General features: G+C 40.0%; 1 protein-coding gene across 1 annotated transcript in view; it reads right to left on the reverse strand.

Moving 5' to 3' along the window:
* Positions 1 to 356: 356 nt before the first annotated feature.
* brip1 (BRCA1 interacting helicase 1) overlaps positions 357 to 18,300 on the reverse strand; it is a 39,123-nt gene continuing 21,179 nt past the window's right edge. The window contains exons 15-20 of the mRNA XM_072691953.1: positions 11,825 to 11,984; positions 11,567 to 11,688; positions 5,210 to 5,322; positions 5,015 to 5,097; positions 4,371 to 4,637; positions 357 to 1,438 (exon numbers count right to left, since the gene is read on the reverse strand). Of these exons, the coding sequence (XP_072548054.1) occupies positions 588 to 1,438; positions 4,371 to 4,637; positions 5,015 to 5,097; positions 5,210 to 5,322; positions 11,567 to 11,688; positions 11,825 to 11,984 (1,596 nt within the window). The 3' untranslated portion in view covers positions 357 to 587. The remainder of the gene's footprint in view (positions 1,439 to 4,370; positions 4,638 to 5,014; positions 5,098 to 5,209; positions 5,323 to 11,566; positions 11,689 to 11,824; positions 11,985 to 18,300) is intronic.

Consider the following 18,300-nt stretch of genomic DNA (forward strand, 5'->3'; position numbering starts at 1 on the left):
CAAATTAACTGAGCTGCAAAAACAACAATATCTTTGTGTTCAATCCAATGAAGACTTGTAACCAGATTTCTAGACCTAGATTCTGGTGATTCACCAGTGACAGCAATTTAGTGCAAGTTTAGACTTAACTGTTGTCCCTTGGGGCAAATTCTTTTTTTTTTTTTTTTTTTTTTTAATTGGTATCAGTTGGTGTTGGTAAAATTGGAACTCATGACAACTAGGGGTAAGAAAATATTGATATGCAAAAAAAAAAATCATATTTCAATTCAAATGTGTTTTATACCATCATAGTTTTCCAAAGAAATTTAATCATAATAAAAAAAAAAAACATAAAACATGTAAATATCGAATCACCAGGTTCTTGCCAATACATCCTTTGACAACTGTAGTTATCTAGTTTTTCCATACAAGGATTAAGCCTGACTAGGCTTAATTCTTGTCTGAAAAACTGACACCAAGTCCATATTGTGTTATGCTGCTAGAAACTGACACCCACCTTATAGATGAACTCAATTATTCTACATTTATTTCTTTAAAAAAACATACATTTATTTATCATTTGTGCACATTGCAATTTGATTTTTTAGTCAGTCATCAAGTGTGATGATGTCTGGCTGACCGCTCTGAGAGACATAGCTGAAGTGGGCAGTGATTTTACCTGCTGCAGCTTGTTTGCTGGGTGCTTTCTGTCTAGACCTGGAGAGCCTATGTGACTTGCTATTCCGCTGTTGTTGTCTTGCAGACCTGTCCTCACTGCCGATCTTACAGCTAACCCCTGCCTGCTCTGCCACACTCTGAGATATAACACAGTCTCTGTTAGGAGAAACACAGTCACTATTAGGAACCTCAATGTTGCCCTTAAGATCAGTAAAGGCACTGTCGGTCCTCTTCAGGCCCTGCTCAGAGCTAAACAAGTCTATAGGATGTCCATCAGTGGCTCCGCTAGATGAACGAGTGACCCGTTCAATCTCAAGTGGAGCTTTGTTCTCGTCTACCATTGTAGACTCCTCGTCTTCCTCTTCATCAAAAAGCTCTGGGGTGTAGAACATACTCTGGTCCGGCTCTTCTCCATCTTCAGGCTCTGCAACACTGACTGAGGTGCAGCCAGGGGCTGTCCTTACAGGAGACAGGTCGAACTGTTGAGGAGGAGTATCAGATGGAATCTCCTTCAGTCCATTTTCAGTAACACCTCCTGCCTGAGCAATTGTTAGTTCCTGAACAATTGCTGGAACAGTGGCCTTCTTACTGGTTGCTGAACATGCACTCTGGTTAGCATCCTTTTTGGAGTCCTTTGACTTAAAAATGGGAGTTCTCAGTCGGGTATTGACAGGAGTGGAGGTGAAAAGGTTGAGTGTGGATCGTGATGTGGGTAACTTTTTGGATTCATCACACTGTGGGGCTACTGGTTTAGATGGATGCTGTGGAAGCATCTGGCCACCTACCATAAAACAAAACACAAAAGTAAGTAATTTAATATACATAAAAAAGCTGTGAAAAGAAATCCATTAAAAATGTATACTACTTGAAATTATGAACTTATTATTAAGGGGTAATCAATTCTGGTCCAAGAGCATTTTAAACCCACTGAACACAAAAACTACAAAAACTGTAATACTGGTTAGGGCCTCATTTATGTTCAGAACAGCTTCAGTTCTTCATGGTATGGATTCAATAATATATTGGAAACACATAACTGAGATTCTGGTCCATGTTGACTTCATTTTATGTACTACAAATCTCTCATTCTACCATCCCAAACTTGTTCTGCTCAATTTACATCCGTTGACTTGGAAGGCCACTAAAGAAAACTGAACTCCACTTAATTGTCATGTTCATGAAACCAGTTTAATAGGACTGTTACATTGTGACATGGTGCATCACCATGCAAGTAGTCATTAAAAGACCAGTCAATTTGGCCATCAACTCTCTAGAGTATATGAACGCACCAGCATCTCAAATGTGAGGGTTCTAAATCTTTGCGACAATATAGCACACAAATATGGATCTATAATTTCTTGAATCTGTAAAGCCCACTCTTTCAAATGCATCTCATTAACAGATCGTACGTGACTCACATTCGGAGTTACAAGGCTATGAAGATGTGTCAAGATACTCGCTGACTCCAGAGAGTTAATCACATGGTACTCAAAGCAGTACTCAAACAGGCTGTGGCATTCAAGTGATGACTGATTGGTATTTAACACACCCAAAGTGTGTCAAGAAAACCTTTCCCACACCATTACACCACCTCCACCAGTCTGGACCACTGACACAAAGAAGGTTGGGTCTATGGATTTATGCTGTTGTTGACAAACTCTTACCCTACCCTACCATCTGTGTACCTCATCAGAAATCAAGAATCATCAAACCAGGCTACATTTTCCAGTCTTCAACTGTCCAGGTTTGGTGAGCCTATGCCAACTGCAGCCTAAGCTTTCTGTTCTTGGCTGACAAAAGCGGAACCCAACATGGTCTTCTTCCACGATTCCAAGATGTTTTTCTGCGTACCTTACAACTGTACTGAGTGGATATCTGAGTTACTGTAGCTTGCTGTCAGCTCAAATCCAGTCTGGCCAAGGCATTTCTATCTAGAGACTGTTGTGCATGAAGATCCTAGGATATCAGCAGTTATGTCATGCTCAAAATGATGACTGATGTGAACATTACTGGAAGCTGTCAGCCCATATTTGCATGATTTTATGTACAGCACTGCTGCCCCAACATCGGCCGATCAGATCACTGCATAAATGAGTACATGTACAGGTGCTAAGACTAAGTAGATTAGATTTCCCTGCTCAAACATACTAAATTAACCTTAAAAGGTAATGGTAATGTTTCATTGGTTTGTTAAAGCAGACAAAACACCAAGCTGCCTTCCATCCACAGGACTGATGACCTGTTGGCTATAGCATGACAGCTCTGCAGGGATGTTCTACCAAAGTAAGAGCATGAAGTTTGACTGACTTTTTTTTTTTTTTGTTGTTTTTTGTTTTTTAACAAACATTGCAGTGAAACCAAGATGTATAGCCTAAAGGTTTCGATTACAGGTACAACCAAGAACCATTTAAGTTTACAATGCTTATATTTATATACAATCCTAATATTGTTACAATTCTTACCCCTAGTTAAAAAAAAAATCTAGTTGGGATCATTAAAAAAAGGCTTCATGATAATTCTAATGGAACCAAAAGCAAAATCAAAACAGTTGAACTGTTTCAGAAGAGAAACATTAATTTGTTACACAGCCTTGTTTCTTTCACTGATGAGGTTTTTTTTACTCACAACAAGCCAACTAGAACTGGCTTCTCATTAATGTCTTATTTCCGTTTTTTAACTTTATTATTTTGACTCAACCTATAGTCCGTTGTCTCTAGGTTTAGTAACCTTGTACTGCCAGTGCAAAAACCAAAAGTTTAAAACACTGGATTAGCTCAGAATTTAATCATTTTTCTGAACCCTGCATAAAAGTATAGACAGTGTCCATTTGCAGTACATTTAATTTATATTACCAAATAATTTATGTAATTATATAATTGTAGCTACATAATTAAAAAATGTCCTGTAGCGGCAGATTTAAACCTGGCATTATCTGATATCAAATAAAGACAGAAAATTACAAAAATGTTGTCTCACAAAACAAGACTCTAAGCACAACAATGGGCCAGATTCATAAAGACATTCATAAAGGACGATTTACAATGACGCTAAGAGCAAACAGTGTCACAGTACTGTTGTCTCTTTCATAAACAAGGATTACCATCAGTTCTACTGAAGGTTTACCGGTTCTGTTAAATCTGGAGCTACTGCTCTTTTTCCTGATTTGCATGTTGCTCTGCCATGACTTAAAAGAATTAAAAGCATTAACTCAGAGCAAACAGGAGTCGAGCACTGAAACTGCACATTATCCACGTCATTCAACTTGTCAAAGTGGATGAACGTTTTTGCTACATTTTACACCACATTTTACACCCCCCCATGTGGTGTAAAATGTAGCAAAAACGTTCATCCACTTTGACAAGTTGAATGACGTGGATAAAAGCACCCAGATAAATGTGCAGTTTCAGTGCTCGACTCCTGTTTGCTCTATATATATATATGCATAAACCAATCATCATTTCTATTTTAATAGACTGTAACTAAGGCTACATGTAAACTTTATGAATAAGACTTATATATCCTGCAGCACATTTTGAATGCAATACAGTCACAGACGATTTTCAGGAATCTGGCCTGGTAACTTTTTTTTAGTAAAATCAAACCATCCTATATAAAAATATAGTATGAACAAAAACAGTATTGATTGAAATTTTAGAAACAATGTTTGCACATATAATTTAAAAATGCATACATTTCCGTCAAAGGCCACGTACCTGTTTCGGAAGGGCTGTTGACAGAAAGGACAGAAGTCTGAACCTCAGAGGTCAAGCACTGGGGCAAAATCTGGGGTTCAGGAGGGGACAATAAAGCTGATGTATCAGTCTTTGTGACACTGGGAGATACAGGGGCAATGTGACCAAGCTCCTCCATGTGGCTCTGCACTGCCCCCTGTTGGCTATGGGAGAAGGACTCCAGGGACTGCATGGCGCTAGTGAAGTTATCATGATGCTTCACCAGCTGACGCACCCACTTTGACAAGCCTGAGAGATCAGAGGGACAGACAGAGTGTTAGAGAAACAATATACCATTTTCACCTGCTCTGTATTTCCATAACCATGCCACCACATTATGGTCTATCTGTATAGGTTTTCATGTGGCATGTATTTTTGACCTTGTTCTGACCACTACATGTAAACTATCAGTATATATTTTCATGTAATACACATTTCTGACTCTACTGTTACATGTAAAAGAGCTCAGGCCTTATGTACACACTCTTTGGCAACTGTCCATTGGCTGACATATCAAGACCTAGTAAAAGACCAACATCGCCATCTAGTGTTGAGCATATGAACTTGACACAGACAAAAACAACACTGGTGTGATAGCTAGACATTCATTATCCTCATTAGTTTACCTGTGATGTACTTGTTGGGATTGGACCTAAAACGGTCATCTACTAGAATAAGTGCCCCCCAGTCGTTTTTGTGGCGAATACACCTATGGAAAGTATGGTTCATTATAAATGCAGCACATTTACATTGTAGAAAGCATTATTTTATCCAACAAATGTTATTTGCTCACAAAAAATTTACAAATTTGTTATAGATACCTTCCTAACGCCTGATTTAGGGCTCGGTAGGCCTGGATCTCATACCAGCGGCCTCCAGGTAAAAGGCCTCTGGATTTGGAATGCTGGTCATTGTACTTCATCTTCAGCTCAACCTGTAATCCAAACCAAATAGACATTTTTTGTTTGTATGTGTTTCGGGTTCATAACTTAACCAGATACATTTGCTCCTCCAGGTCTTTGTTACTTTAAGTGGAAAAGCAAAAGGTTCTGAGCTTATTTTGCCCCCTGATACTATGTGATATTTCTCACCGCAATGGAAAGAGGATCCAAGAAGCACTCAGATTCTAAGGGTAGAGCTTTTACATAGTGTCCCAATTCACTTGAATGTAATCATAAAGATTAAGAAACACAAAAGATACAAGAAACACCTTCAGTAAATGCAGGGTGGCTCAGTAGTTAGGTGCTGATGATAGGGTTGTGGGTTCGATACCTGGGCTAGGCAAGCTGCCACTGTGGAGTAAGGCCCATAACCCTGCTCACCGCTTCAGGCACGAGTGCTCGCCGTTCACTGTATGTGTGCGTTTGCTCCTTACGGTGTATGTATGTGCTAACCAATTTCCATCTGGGTCCAACACTAATGGCTATATATGGCTGTCTTTGTCTTTATTTTTACAATCCAAACTAACAACCACAAACAGCCAGACTAAACAAAAGATGCCACGATGCAACCTATTTACCACAACAACTCAAGTCAAATCAGCAATCTGGTTAGAGCAGATGTCTGAAGATAGATCCATACCGAGTAGGCACTGCAGAGGACATTGACCTTCAAAAAGTCATTCAAATAACCTCTATTCCGCCAGAGAAAGCTAAAGAGCACCTGGGCATGAGGCGGCTGCGCAGTCATCTGGTCACCCGCAAAGAACTAACTGGATTAATACAGGTTGAATGGGTGAGATGGCGAGCAGCAGAGGGTAAGATTCCCCTGAAGATGACACCCAGGGCCTGAAGAGCCTTCAGAAATCTTTGCCCACACTCACTGAACCATTCTGTTGTGGGCGGGGGAGGGGGAAGGGGATGGACTGGAAGGGCCATCGGATGACACAAGCCTTGCCATAAAAATGCCAAGGTAGTATCCATCAATTTTCACCCATCACTCTACTTTTTAGTGCTAACCTTTTTGAGCTGACAAGTGAAAAGTTCAGCTCCCGTTGGATGGGACAGGTCGGCGAGGGCCTCTAACTGCTTGTGACAGGTACCGTGTGTCCAGAAGCACCCACTCAGAGCCAAAGCTGTGCAAGGCCATGACCAGCACAGGTACAGCCTGTTCCCTGCACACATCAGCCATGTCCTTCTATTCCCATTTCATCCCTGAATGACTGCCAGATCACACAGAGGGTTACTCATATTCCAATACTAATTATAAAGACATATTTATAAGCATATGGGCATTGTTTTTCTAAGGTACAATTTGTTATGGTTAATATGACTCAGACATGATTCGCAGTCTCACAGAGCCACCAGAAGGGTTAAACGCATCTGGATGGAGAGCCTGTCATCAGAGAAAAGGCCGCTAGCCTGAGGCTGCCGATGCCATCTAAATCCAATCAGGGTCCATTTCAGCATCAGGCCCTTCACCTCCCTGTACCACATCAACACTCGATCTGACATGACAGGTTGCATATGTGAAAAAGCCAATTCTCGCTGCTAGCCAAATCTCTTAAATGTGCAAGAAACCGCAAGCTGGAAGGGATTAGTTAAATGTCAGGGGATAGCCCACTCCTGTGTCTGCTTCAACTTCTCTACCTGTTCATCCTTAAAAACAGACATCTGACTGAAAGGCATGCTTCGCGGCTGACCGGCTGTGTGCGCATACGCACCCTTGGCGGTCTCAGCCATCTTGTTTGTGTCACTGAAATCTTGGTGCACCATGTCTGCTTGGGCAATTGTGCTGACAGCAAAGTGGCTCACCCTTACTGCTGGCTGACTCGGCCCGTGTGTGAAGATTACATGGCATAAACACTGGCATATACACATTAAATGTGTACTTAGCCAACTGACTTCAATCTTAATGCCTCACACTAGCTTTTCAAATGCAAGTTAAAAAACTGGGCGTATAAAATTGAAGAAATCTTGAATTAAATATATAGGCTTTTTTAAATGTAAGCAAAGTACTAGATTGTTATAGTTTTAGTTGGTATAGTTATAGTTTATAGCCCTATACAGTACATAGTACAAAAATAAACCCCTGTATACTTATTTGTAACTTTTTCAAACTAAAAATCTGACAATTGTTCTTTACATTGTATGAAAAATCTGAAGAATGGACCAATAGAAAGGCTCCAAAATGACCTGAAATAAAAACTTTTTACATTGACTTCCATTGAATGTTAAGGTGTTTCCTTTCTTAATGTTTCTTTTTCCAGTAAAGTTGCAATTTTGCAAATACAAGGTTTGTGTTATCGCTACAATATATTCCTTTATAGTATAGTTTTATAGTTCTAGTATAGTATAGTATAGTATTGTATTATTTGTTCTAGTTAGAAACTGCAGTGAAAAAATGTGCTGGCATTCAGAATGAAATGGGTGTATCAAGGCATCGGAAACCTGTGATACCGCAATGCAAGAAAATTACATTGTGCATCATGGGGAACTGATTTGATTCTATCAATTACAATACCTAACACAACTGCATTTGTCCGAACATCAATGTCTGCTAAAAACATCCAGCAACAATAAACAACCTCTCCAGCACACTCATGATTATTCAACTAACTAAAAATGAACTGATCAGATTTTGTTTGAGCCAATACTGATCAGAGCAGGGCTGGATGCCACATTAACAATACCAGGCAACTTTAGTAATGCATCATCATGCAGAGTGTCTGTAATGCTCTGTGTTTTGTCTCTCATCAAGAAATGTACTTTGCTTTTTGGAATCAACCACATTTAAAAATGCCTGTAAAGAGCTGCACTGTGAAGCTCAGAGTAGACACAACTGAAAAAGGCTGCTTATTTAGCTTTAAAAAACATCCATCACTTTGTACCTTTTGGAACATTGCTGCTGTACTTTTGGTCACTAGCTCTGCTGTGTCTGGTACTCATTGTACTGGCCTAAGTGATGTATGGTTAGTGCATTAACTGTGTTACAAGTCTTTACCATGCTTCCCCAACGAGGCACGTTAGTTTTAAGAATTCAAAAACAATTTGAGTTTGAGTCAGATACAGTCAAAAAATGTTAAAAGCTAGACTGAATTAAGTGACATACAACACTTTTTAATGGAGCCATGTGCAAGTTCAGCAGATCATTTTACTAACTGAACAAGGAACTGCAGTGTCCTGTGACTGAGAATCCTTAACTTCGTTGGCTGGTACCAATACAAAGCTGGTCAATTGTTCCATCTCTACAAAACACACTTAGACTAACACAAGTCATCCATTACTCACTTAAACATGCCATCAGCTGGAACAACCCTTTTATTGCCTTTCTGACTACTTCACATACACAAATGTTCTCTTACTCGTGTTCTCTCAAAGCTATTTTTACACCCAATGTAAGTTCACAATGCTCTCCAGACTTAAAATTCACCTTTGATCTTGTGCCTTGTAACAGAGCAATAAAAGTGATCCTCGCGTTGTTTAATGGTAGTCTAATTCCCTTTCTATCTGACGAGACAGCACACTCTCTACTAATGTAAAACAACCAAACCTACATCTGCATGTGGTCGGGGTCTTTAAAAAAAGTGAGGGTGTGCAGTTGCAAAGACACGTTTGTGATAGAAAGTACACAAACGTGACCCCCTTAAGCTTGGTCACAGCGTGGCAGCACCAGCTGCACCTGTGAGAGCCCACTGCAAAGCATTAGAGTGTGAGTTAAAGTGTGTGTGTGTGAGAATGGCTGTGGGCAGAGAAGCAACTGCACTCTGACAGTCATTAGTGTCAGTGTCCTCTGTTCACTGTACACTAATGGGGTCATCTTCTAGACCCCAGGAACCCTCAAGGGTTCAGTGTCAGCTCTATGTCACCCCCCTGCATGACTGTCACCTCATCATTCTTTCTGACCAGCACACCCTCAGCAGGCCAGAGGCACCCCACAGCAGCTTAATACCACACAGGAAAAACACAGGATTTATCACAGCACATTCCTGTCCGAACTGCAGACTATGAGAAGCGCGCATCAACTTCATATGTGTGAATGTAATTACGATATACAAGTGATTACAAAATTAGAGCAAAAGGATACGTTTATTGGGGGGAAACTGCACAACTTAAGATTCCAAACAGCATCCTGTAGCTCCATAGATCAACAGATCAGCAGTTGGGGCAGTGTGTCACTCCACAGCAAAGATAGGATTGAAGCACTCACAACAAGGCCTCTATTCTCGAACCTGGATTCGTTACAGATGATGATACGTTTCCACTCTGTATCGGCCCAAAATGCCTTTGAGTGCGCCATAGATGCATGTGGTCTAGATCTAGTGGTCATCGCTCACAAAGAGGTACACTACCCAAAAGCTGCCTTCGAGAGCCTTTTTGAAGGGCAGCGGAGTAAGCACTTTCATGCCATCTTGTGGCAAGTCCCAATGTCTAATCAGACTACACCTGTAACCATTTACATATCTGCCTGTCGAAATCCAACATTTCTATGACGGTCATGTTATGAATACTAAAATAATTTCAGTATTTCAGTATTGAAGCTAGGAGCAATTAACCAGGAGTTCGTTTAACTCAGCGCTAGCATTAGTTAAAAGATCTATGCATTTGTCCGTTTGTGTGTGCCGGTCTTTAAAAAGCATGACATGGTTCCCCTTCTCCATCCGCATGTCGACCCCTATGCCAGCCTGAGTGTCTCTGAACAATTTTAAATGATCTGGGGACAGAGTGAGAGGACACAGGGCAGCAAACATCTTTGGAGTGCTGCTGAGCACACAGCACAGCATTTGAGACATCAGAAGCCTTTAGAACTCTGTTAGCAACCCCCTGTCGCCCATCAGTTCATTGCTTGGCAGGAATGCTTAGAGAGCCTTAAACAAGCATCCTGATTATAGCCTACCTGAAAATCGTGTTCAAATGGCAAACCTAATCGGTTTCCAGTGAAGCAGAAGTGAAAAGAAATCAAAGGCCTTCCCCAGAGGTAAAGCAGTCACTGTACCAACAGCTTCTGCTAGGGTGAAGGCTAGGAAGCATCAATCATCTGCACATGTCTTCATGGTGACAGACATAGTTAGGGAGGCTTCAACATACTCTGACAGAAAGGTGGACAGAGGGGGAACTTAAAGGTCAGGACTATCTGCTAAGGACAGATCAGGCACGGCAGAACTACTCTGAAATTTTTACGGAACAAAAAAAATAAGGGAAGATGTTCTTTTCAAGGCCTTTTTTGGGCTGCATCACTGGAGGTCCATAAAAGCATAGTAAAGATGGTCTTCGAGCTTGATAATCGTTTATTCCCCACTGCAATGCAACCTGCTATCATTAGGTATGTTTTAATCCAAAGGGTTTTTTGTGACAAACGTTTTAAGGTTTCAGAAAGTTTGTGCAAAGTATGGTGGCTATGGAAACAGTAATTGGCAATAATATCTAATGACCATCAACAAACATTTTTTCTCTTGTATAACGGAAAGAAACTAAAATTAAATGAACAGAACATCGCAATCAGCAGATTACCAAGACATCAGGATAGCCGATGGTCCCGAATCTACAACATAAGCATAATTAGAAATGGAAAAACAACATTTTATAATTGATAAACTAAAACTTATGCGACAACTCTTTTGCAGGAAAGTGTTTTTTTTTTGTTGCAAAAACTGAATTTAATTGCAACAAGCTGCTGGGCAGCTTATCCCATATATCCAAATATTATTATTTTTCTGCATTTTCATTTCATCACTTGTAACTGCAAAGACATTCAATGAAAATTTAGCTGTAACTAGAAATTTTAAACAAAAAAATAACCAATTTCTTCTGCCACGCATGCAAATGTTCCGGTCATATCCATCCTTGTACTAAAACTGGTTTAAACATTTTTATAGCATCTTGACAGTATTAGGTCCCATCTTGACATGAATGCAATTACTGCCCTACTGTCCCTCCTTTTAAACGCATCACCTCCAAAGTATAACCTTTACCATCCCAGAGTAACTGATGTACATGATTAGTCCTTCTTTTATTTGATTTCTTTATTTCATTATTACAAAACTGTTTTAATTTCATTTAATTATAATTGTTTAATTACTATTTTTTGTTTCATTGGACCAATATTTATTACTAAATACTATTGAAACCTAATAAACAAACCTGAGAAGAAAAAAAGATCACTAACAGTAACAAGAACGTTGGATGTTCCTGGAATATTTAACTGCTAAAAATCATAAAAGTATATAAAAACAAATTTACCTGAAGATCTTTGATGTTGGGGAAGGGAATGCCAATAGTGACCACTGCTCTAGCATTGTCATCAGTAAAGTCCAGGCCTTCACTCACTTTCCCTCTGCATACAGCAATCAGCAGTGCTCCATCTGCAAAGACGAATCAAATAAATCCATCATTAAGCATCATCATTATACAATAAAGACCTGAATACAAGTGATTTCTTAGAAAGGTGGACCTGATCCACATGACTGCTGCATGGGAGGCAAGTGTCCTGTCACCTACCTCTGGATCCACTCGGTTTGATGGCCTCGTAGTATGTTTGTAGTAGCTCATCAAAGTCGCTCTTGGCTCCTCCACGTGGCTCTGCAATCACAGCCTTCCGCTCCTCCAGTTTCTCCCACAAGCCCGTGTTCATCCAGCGGTCCCTCAGCTTATCCAGCATCTAATCAAACACACACACACACACTCATCAGCAACAACACTTGTGTTTTGTCAGCTTATAAAATGTGTGTAACTTTAACATATCAAAAACAGTTAGGATCACTACTCATACCCTTTGATTTTTTTTTATCATGATATTGATCAGTCATCAGTCATTTCTGTTCTAATTGGTGCTCCTGCACTGTGCCTTGGGCTAAACGCTTTTTATAACTTTGCTGCCTTCAAACTCCATTTATGCTCATTTATGAGTACCAATCACACTAAAATAGCTATGCAATACACCAATATTGAACTAAAGTGGGGAAAGAGTCATTTCTTATTTTATCTTATCTGGCTACATCTAAGTGGCTACATCTTCAAACTGCAATCCTGTGTAAAACACATATTTCTGGTGCTTTTACAAATTATAAACTTTTAACTTGCATAGCATAGGCCTGTCCAACGTTCGCAAAGTTCACAGAATGACATTTTTATCCCCCTCTCATGCACTTCTTCTCACTGAGCATAAAGTTTGTTCTCTCCCCATAATAAAAATCACTGTTGTAGCGCTATTGTTTGTGCAAAAAGTCAGCGACTCTCCAGGGAAGAACATTGATCTAAAAGCCCTCTTCCACACAGAGAGTGACTCGTGTCTCTGTGGTGCGTATTTTCCTCTTGAATAAGCATGCCTTCCCAATCAAAGACAATCTCCACTGGCTTGGAAATGTGTTAGAAGGGTCAAGTAGAAGTTCTTCTTGTAGTCAGCAGAAAACTTCACAGCACTGCTGAAGTGTGGGTTCCGTTTCAACGCAGAGCATAGTGGGTAATCCTTGGGCATACAGTGGGGAAAAAAAGTATTTAGTCAGTCACCAATTGTGCAAGTTCTCCCACTTAAAAAAAGTAGAGAGGCCTGTAATTGACATCATAGGTAGACCTTAACTATTAGAGACAAAATGAGAAAAAAAAAATCTGAAAATCACATTGTCTGATTTTTAAAAAATTTATTTGCAAATAATGGTGGAAAATAAGTATTTGGTCACCTACAAAGAAGCAAGATTTCTGGCTGTCACAGACCTGTACCACTTCTCCACTCATTACCTGTATTAATGGCACCTGTTTGAACTCGTTAATAGTATAAAAGACACCTGCCCACAACCTCAAACAGTCACACTCCAAACTCCACTATGGTGAAGACCAAAGAGCTGTCGAAGGACACCAGAAACAAAATTGTAGACCTGCACCAGGCTGGGAAGACTGAATCTGCAATAGGCAAGCAGCTTGGTGTGACGAAATCTACTGTGGGAGCAATAATCAGAAAATGGGAGACCTACAAGACCACTGCTAATCTCCCTCAATCAGGGGCTCCACGCAAGATCTCAGCCCGTGGGGTCAAAATGATCACAAGAATGGTGAGCAAAAATCCCAGAACCACACGGGGGGACCTAGTGAATGACCTGCAGAAAGCTGGGACCAACGTTACAAAGGCTACCGTCAGTAACACACTACGCTGCCAGGGACTCAGATCTTGCAGTACCAGACGTGTTCCCCTGCTTAAGCCAGTACATATCCGGGTGCGTCTGAAGTTTGCTAGAGAGTATTTGGATGTTCCGGAAGAGTATTGGGAGAATGTCTTATGGTCAGATGAAACCAAAGTAGAACTGTTTGGTACAAACACAACTCGTTGTGTTTGGAGGAGAGTGAATGCTGAGTTGCATCCAAAGAACACCATAACAACTGTAAAGCATGGGGATGGCAACATCATGCTTTGGGGCTGTTTCTCTGCAAAGGGACTAGGACGACTGGTCCGTGTACATGAAAAAATGAATGGGGCCATGTATTGTGAGATTTTGAGTGCAAACCTGCATTGAAGATGAAACGTGGCTGGGTCTTTCAGCATGACAATGATCCCAAGCACACTGCCAGGGCAACAAAGGAGTGGCTTCGTAAGAAGCATTTCAAGGTCCTGGGGTGGCCTAGCCAGTCTCCAGATCTCATCCCCATAGAAAACCTTTGGAGGGAGTTGAAGGTCTGTGTTGCCCACTGACAGCCCCAAAACATCACTGCTCTAGAGGAGATCTGCATGGAGGAATGGGCCAACATACCAGCAACCGTGTGTGCCAACCTTGTGAAGACTTACAGAAACCGTTTGACCTCGGTCATTGCCAACAAAGGATATATAACAAAGTATTGAGATGAACTTTTGTTCTTGACTAAATACGTATTTTCCACCATTATTTGCAAATACATTCTTTAAAAATCAGACAATGTGATTTTCTGATTTTTATTTTCTCATTTTGTCTCCAATAGTTGAGGTCTACCTATGATGTCAATCACAGGCCTCTCATCTTTTTAAGTGGGAGAACTTGCACAATTGGTGACTGACTAAATACTTTTTTTTTCCCCACTGTATGTGCACAAATCAAAAGCAGGTTGACCATTTGCTAAGTGTGGATTCTGGAAACCATTCTTATATGCATGAATAGGGATTTCTTTAGTGTCTAAGAAGGAGGAAATCTGAGCTGTGAATGCTGACCCTACAGATAAAAGCTAAAAGTCGAGCTAGTCAGAGCAACTGAGGAGGACACATCATCCATCACACACATGAAAGCACTATACAGCGGTGTGTAGTATATCAACATAATCAGCAGCTAAGTTAAGCTAAGCAGTGGAAATGTAAAATCACTAAAATAATCTTAATTAATCTACAGCTTGTTTTCCCCCAGATTCTATCTTTGACTAACAGCTGCTACAAAATCTAACAATATGTCATTCACACCACAAGATCTACTCTCCTGAATGCGCAATCAGTGTATTGACCTGGCTTCCCTGTTATGCTAGAACACAGGCAGTCATAAAACTGACCAATTATATGCATGCTTCAGGTAATGAAATAAGAAGGGCCTGTGGTTGGAACTTAAGCTTTTGAAGAGGCCTACAGGTCAATTTACAGCACACAGAGGTTAGTTAGTGTTAATCTGCCTGATGTATGTTCACATACTGGGCAGTGCACATTATCTTCATCATTACACAGTGTGCTGCAGAGTCAGAACCACCCACTCATCAAATGTATTAATCCCAGAAGAGCAAATGCTTCATTGCACTTAAGCAAATGTCTTTACGAATCAAATACAGGAAAATCATAGCTATTACAAAGGTGTAGCTTCACTCATCTTACAAAAAGTGTTGAGGAAAACTTGCTGTGGAAAAAGGCATTAATAGGGAAAGCAGAATAATGGTTCCTAATGAAGAACTTTGCATACTATTGCATATGTGATGTAATGCAATACCCATGTTGACAATTTGAAGTCACCAAAGCTTTCCACTTGCCTCTCTCAAACAAAGCAAAAACTGATAATCAAGCATCAACGTGAGCTTGCATGCTGACCACCATGGGATCTAGAGCTTTTAGCTGCACTGCCCCCAGTCTTTGGAACTCCTTTCCACCGGACATCCATAACATTGACTCCCTGGATATTTTCACGTTTAGGACAGCATACAGTCTAAAGCCCTTGAGCTTATGTTATTTTAAAATTGCTTCCCTGTTTTTATGTTGTGTTTTTTTGCTTTGATTTTATTCTTTTCTGTACAGTAACCTTGAGAGTCATGAAAGGCACCTAAAATAAAATGTATTATTATGTTCAAATTGTTTCCACACACACACACAAAATGCTGACACATCGTCCTTGTCCAATGCACCATGATATCATTAGTTGAGATTATATCAGTTAAATACTTATATACTTATATTCAGTGGTTTCAAATCTAAAGGTGAGAATTCTCTGTACACACGAGAGCGAGGGTAGAGAGACGAGAGAGAAAAGGAGAAGGGGAATGGGACAAACAAGACCACAGTTACCATAGCGATACTCCTAAACCAATATAGTCCCCACAATACCATGCAATTGCAACAGCTTACATATTAAGATTTTTGTGATGGTCAAGTATGAACACACATGTCTTTACACCCACACTTATAACTACTATTTTTATTTTTACTTATTTAAAGTTATTTTATCTGTTGAAATAGTCTTATTCCACTAGCAGATAATGTTGCTTGTTTAAGCATTATTTCTTGATAAAAGCTAAAATCATCAACAATTACTTTGAGGTTTACTTTTGGAATTAATCAAGCAATGTCTTGAATTTCGCCAAATTATCTGCCAATTGAACAAGACACTTTAATAGACAAAACACTTAAAACAAGTTAAAGGTAACACATCTAATAATATAACTACAGTGACCTATAAATTAGAAATATTTCATTACATTTTGAATACATTTAAGAGGATTTCACTCACTAGCATTAAAATCACAGGAGCAAGAAAAAATGGCAGCGGCTGAGATTTGTGTTTGTCTTCAGTTGTTCACTGTATATGCATAAAATGAACACATTTTTTGTGGCTTAATAATCAGATAAGACTATTGGGTCAAGTCAGTGTATTAAGCTTCCTAAATTTACCTCAATGGGTAATATTATTAATCCATGCCCAAGCCGAAGCGTAACCTGATAATAAAATGCCGGACCTTAAAAGACAGGGACAGATCCAAGCACAAAGACTCCTTGTGTAAGCTCATTGTTTATATTCCCAGAGCTGTAATTTGTAAGGCCTTATAAAAACGGGCGAAATACAATACAGTGCCACTCCAGGAGCCCTTTGGCTCGCAGGGTAATGGTCCTAATGCTTTTATCTCACAGACACTGTGAGTAAACATCGCTCTATGTCTGCCTCCATGCTGCCATTTAATTACGTGCACATTTTCCGCATCCCTCATCTTGACAGAGTGAAGGCCAGTTCAAAAGCAGAAGAGCAGCGCCTGTCTGTGAGGCTGGAATTCGTGGCTGCTGAAGAACTGAGCCTCTTGCTTTTCAACTGTACTCTCTGCCATGTTTTATATTTTTAAACAAAGAGTATTGCATGCAGCTAGCTTAAGAGCAGATAAGTGCATCTAATTCAGGATTTATTTGGGCATTTATGATTAACCATATATGATTTAGTGCACTAGTCTATAAGCAGACAAAAGGAACCACCATTTTCTGGTGGAAATATTTGCATATACTGTCATTGTCAAGCTAAAACCTTGTATAAAGCATTTCTATTGATCCATTCATCCAGACAATTTGCCAGTTTGACAATGTCAAAAAGGGGGCACAAGGTTTTTGCCCAACAGTGACGCCATATAGCACTGCTATAGCTAGCTGTTCACCTCTCAAAATTCTCTGCTGTTACTCTTTACACAGTCAAAATTCACAAATATTACATTTTTTAATTGATTATTCCAAGCTACACATGCCTCTGTCAATAATATGTAATATGTAAATAAGTAAACCTGCATCAAGAGAAGATCAGATATCCACTCGTTCAAATAACCATATCCTTTACTTGTTTCCTTTCCGTATAATTGATTTGGCTGTGGCCCATTGAAATTGGGCCCTGCATATAAAAAAAAAAAATGTATAAAAAAAAGAAATAAAAAAATAAAAAAATAAAATATAACAACACAGAATTAATAAACAGGCAATCGTGGAAATTAGTGGTCCCAAACACTCAATGTGTGTGGAGTGAGTGGGATGGAGCAGATTCCGGGGCTTAGGCGGATAGTGATGGTGGTAGTGTGATGAGTACTTGGCCTTCATGACTAATTCAGAGGCATTATCTGACAAGAGCAGCACTGTTTCCACAGGGCCCAGACCATGCCACAGCGGAATGAAAATGTCAATCTACACACTTGGCTGATGCTCAGGTGCGCAAACATGGCAGGAGTGACCCCGCGCCAGCCCTTGGTAAAAATCAGCACAGAACCATCAAACAGACAGCATACCCCAACCAGACAAGAACATACCAGCACCAGACAGGCTTCCACAGTGATTAAACTTACTTAAATGTGGACCCACATGGACGTATGTGTCTCTACACACACACACACACACACACACACACACACACACACACACACACACACACACACACACACACACACACACACACACACACACACACTCATTTGGGTAGAAATTAAGGGTCTGGTCCTATTTCAGTTTTATTAGTCTTGTAAAGCAGATATTTTTCAGTGGTTGTACTGGTGATGTTCAATTAGGAGGGACACTAAAAATGAATGTGGCATGAAAACAGAGTGAAGCCTTCATCACCGCTCACACCAGTACTGACCCGATCTCATGGCTTATTCATTAGCCCAGCTATGTTACCTTACAGCAGTCAAGAAGCTCATGGCATTAGAAACATGCTAATGTTAACCCCAATTTCCCATAGTGGGTCCATGACATAGAGACAAAAGTAATTCCAATTTAATGTCATGGTTATTTACACGGATTAAACATT

This window comes from Salminus brasiliensis, chromosome 11 (genome assembly GCF_030463535.1).
Source record: "Salminus brasiliensis chromosome 11, fSalBra1.hap2, whole genome shotgun sequence".
Classification (NCBI taxonomy): domain Eukaryota; kingdom Metazoa; phylum Chordata; class Actinopteri; order Characiformes; family Bryconidae; genus Salminus; species Salminus brasiliensis.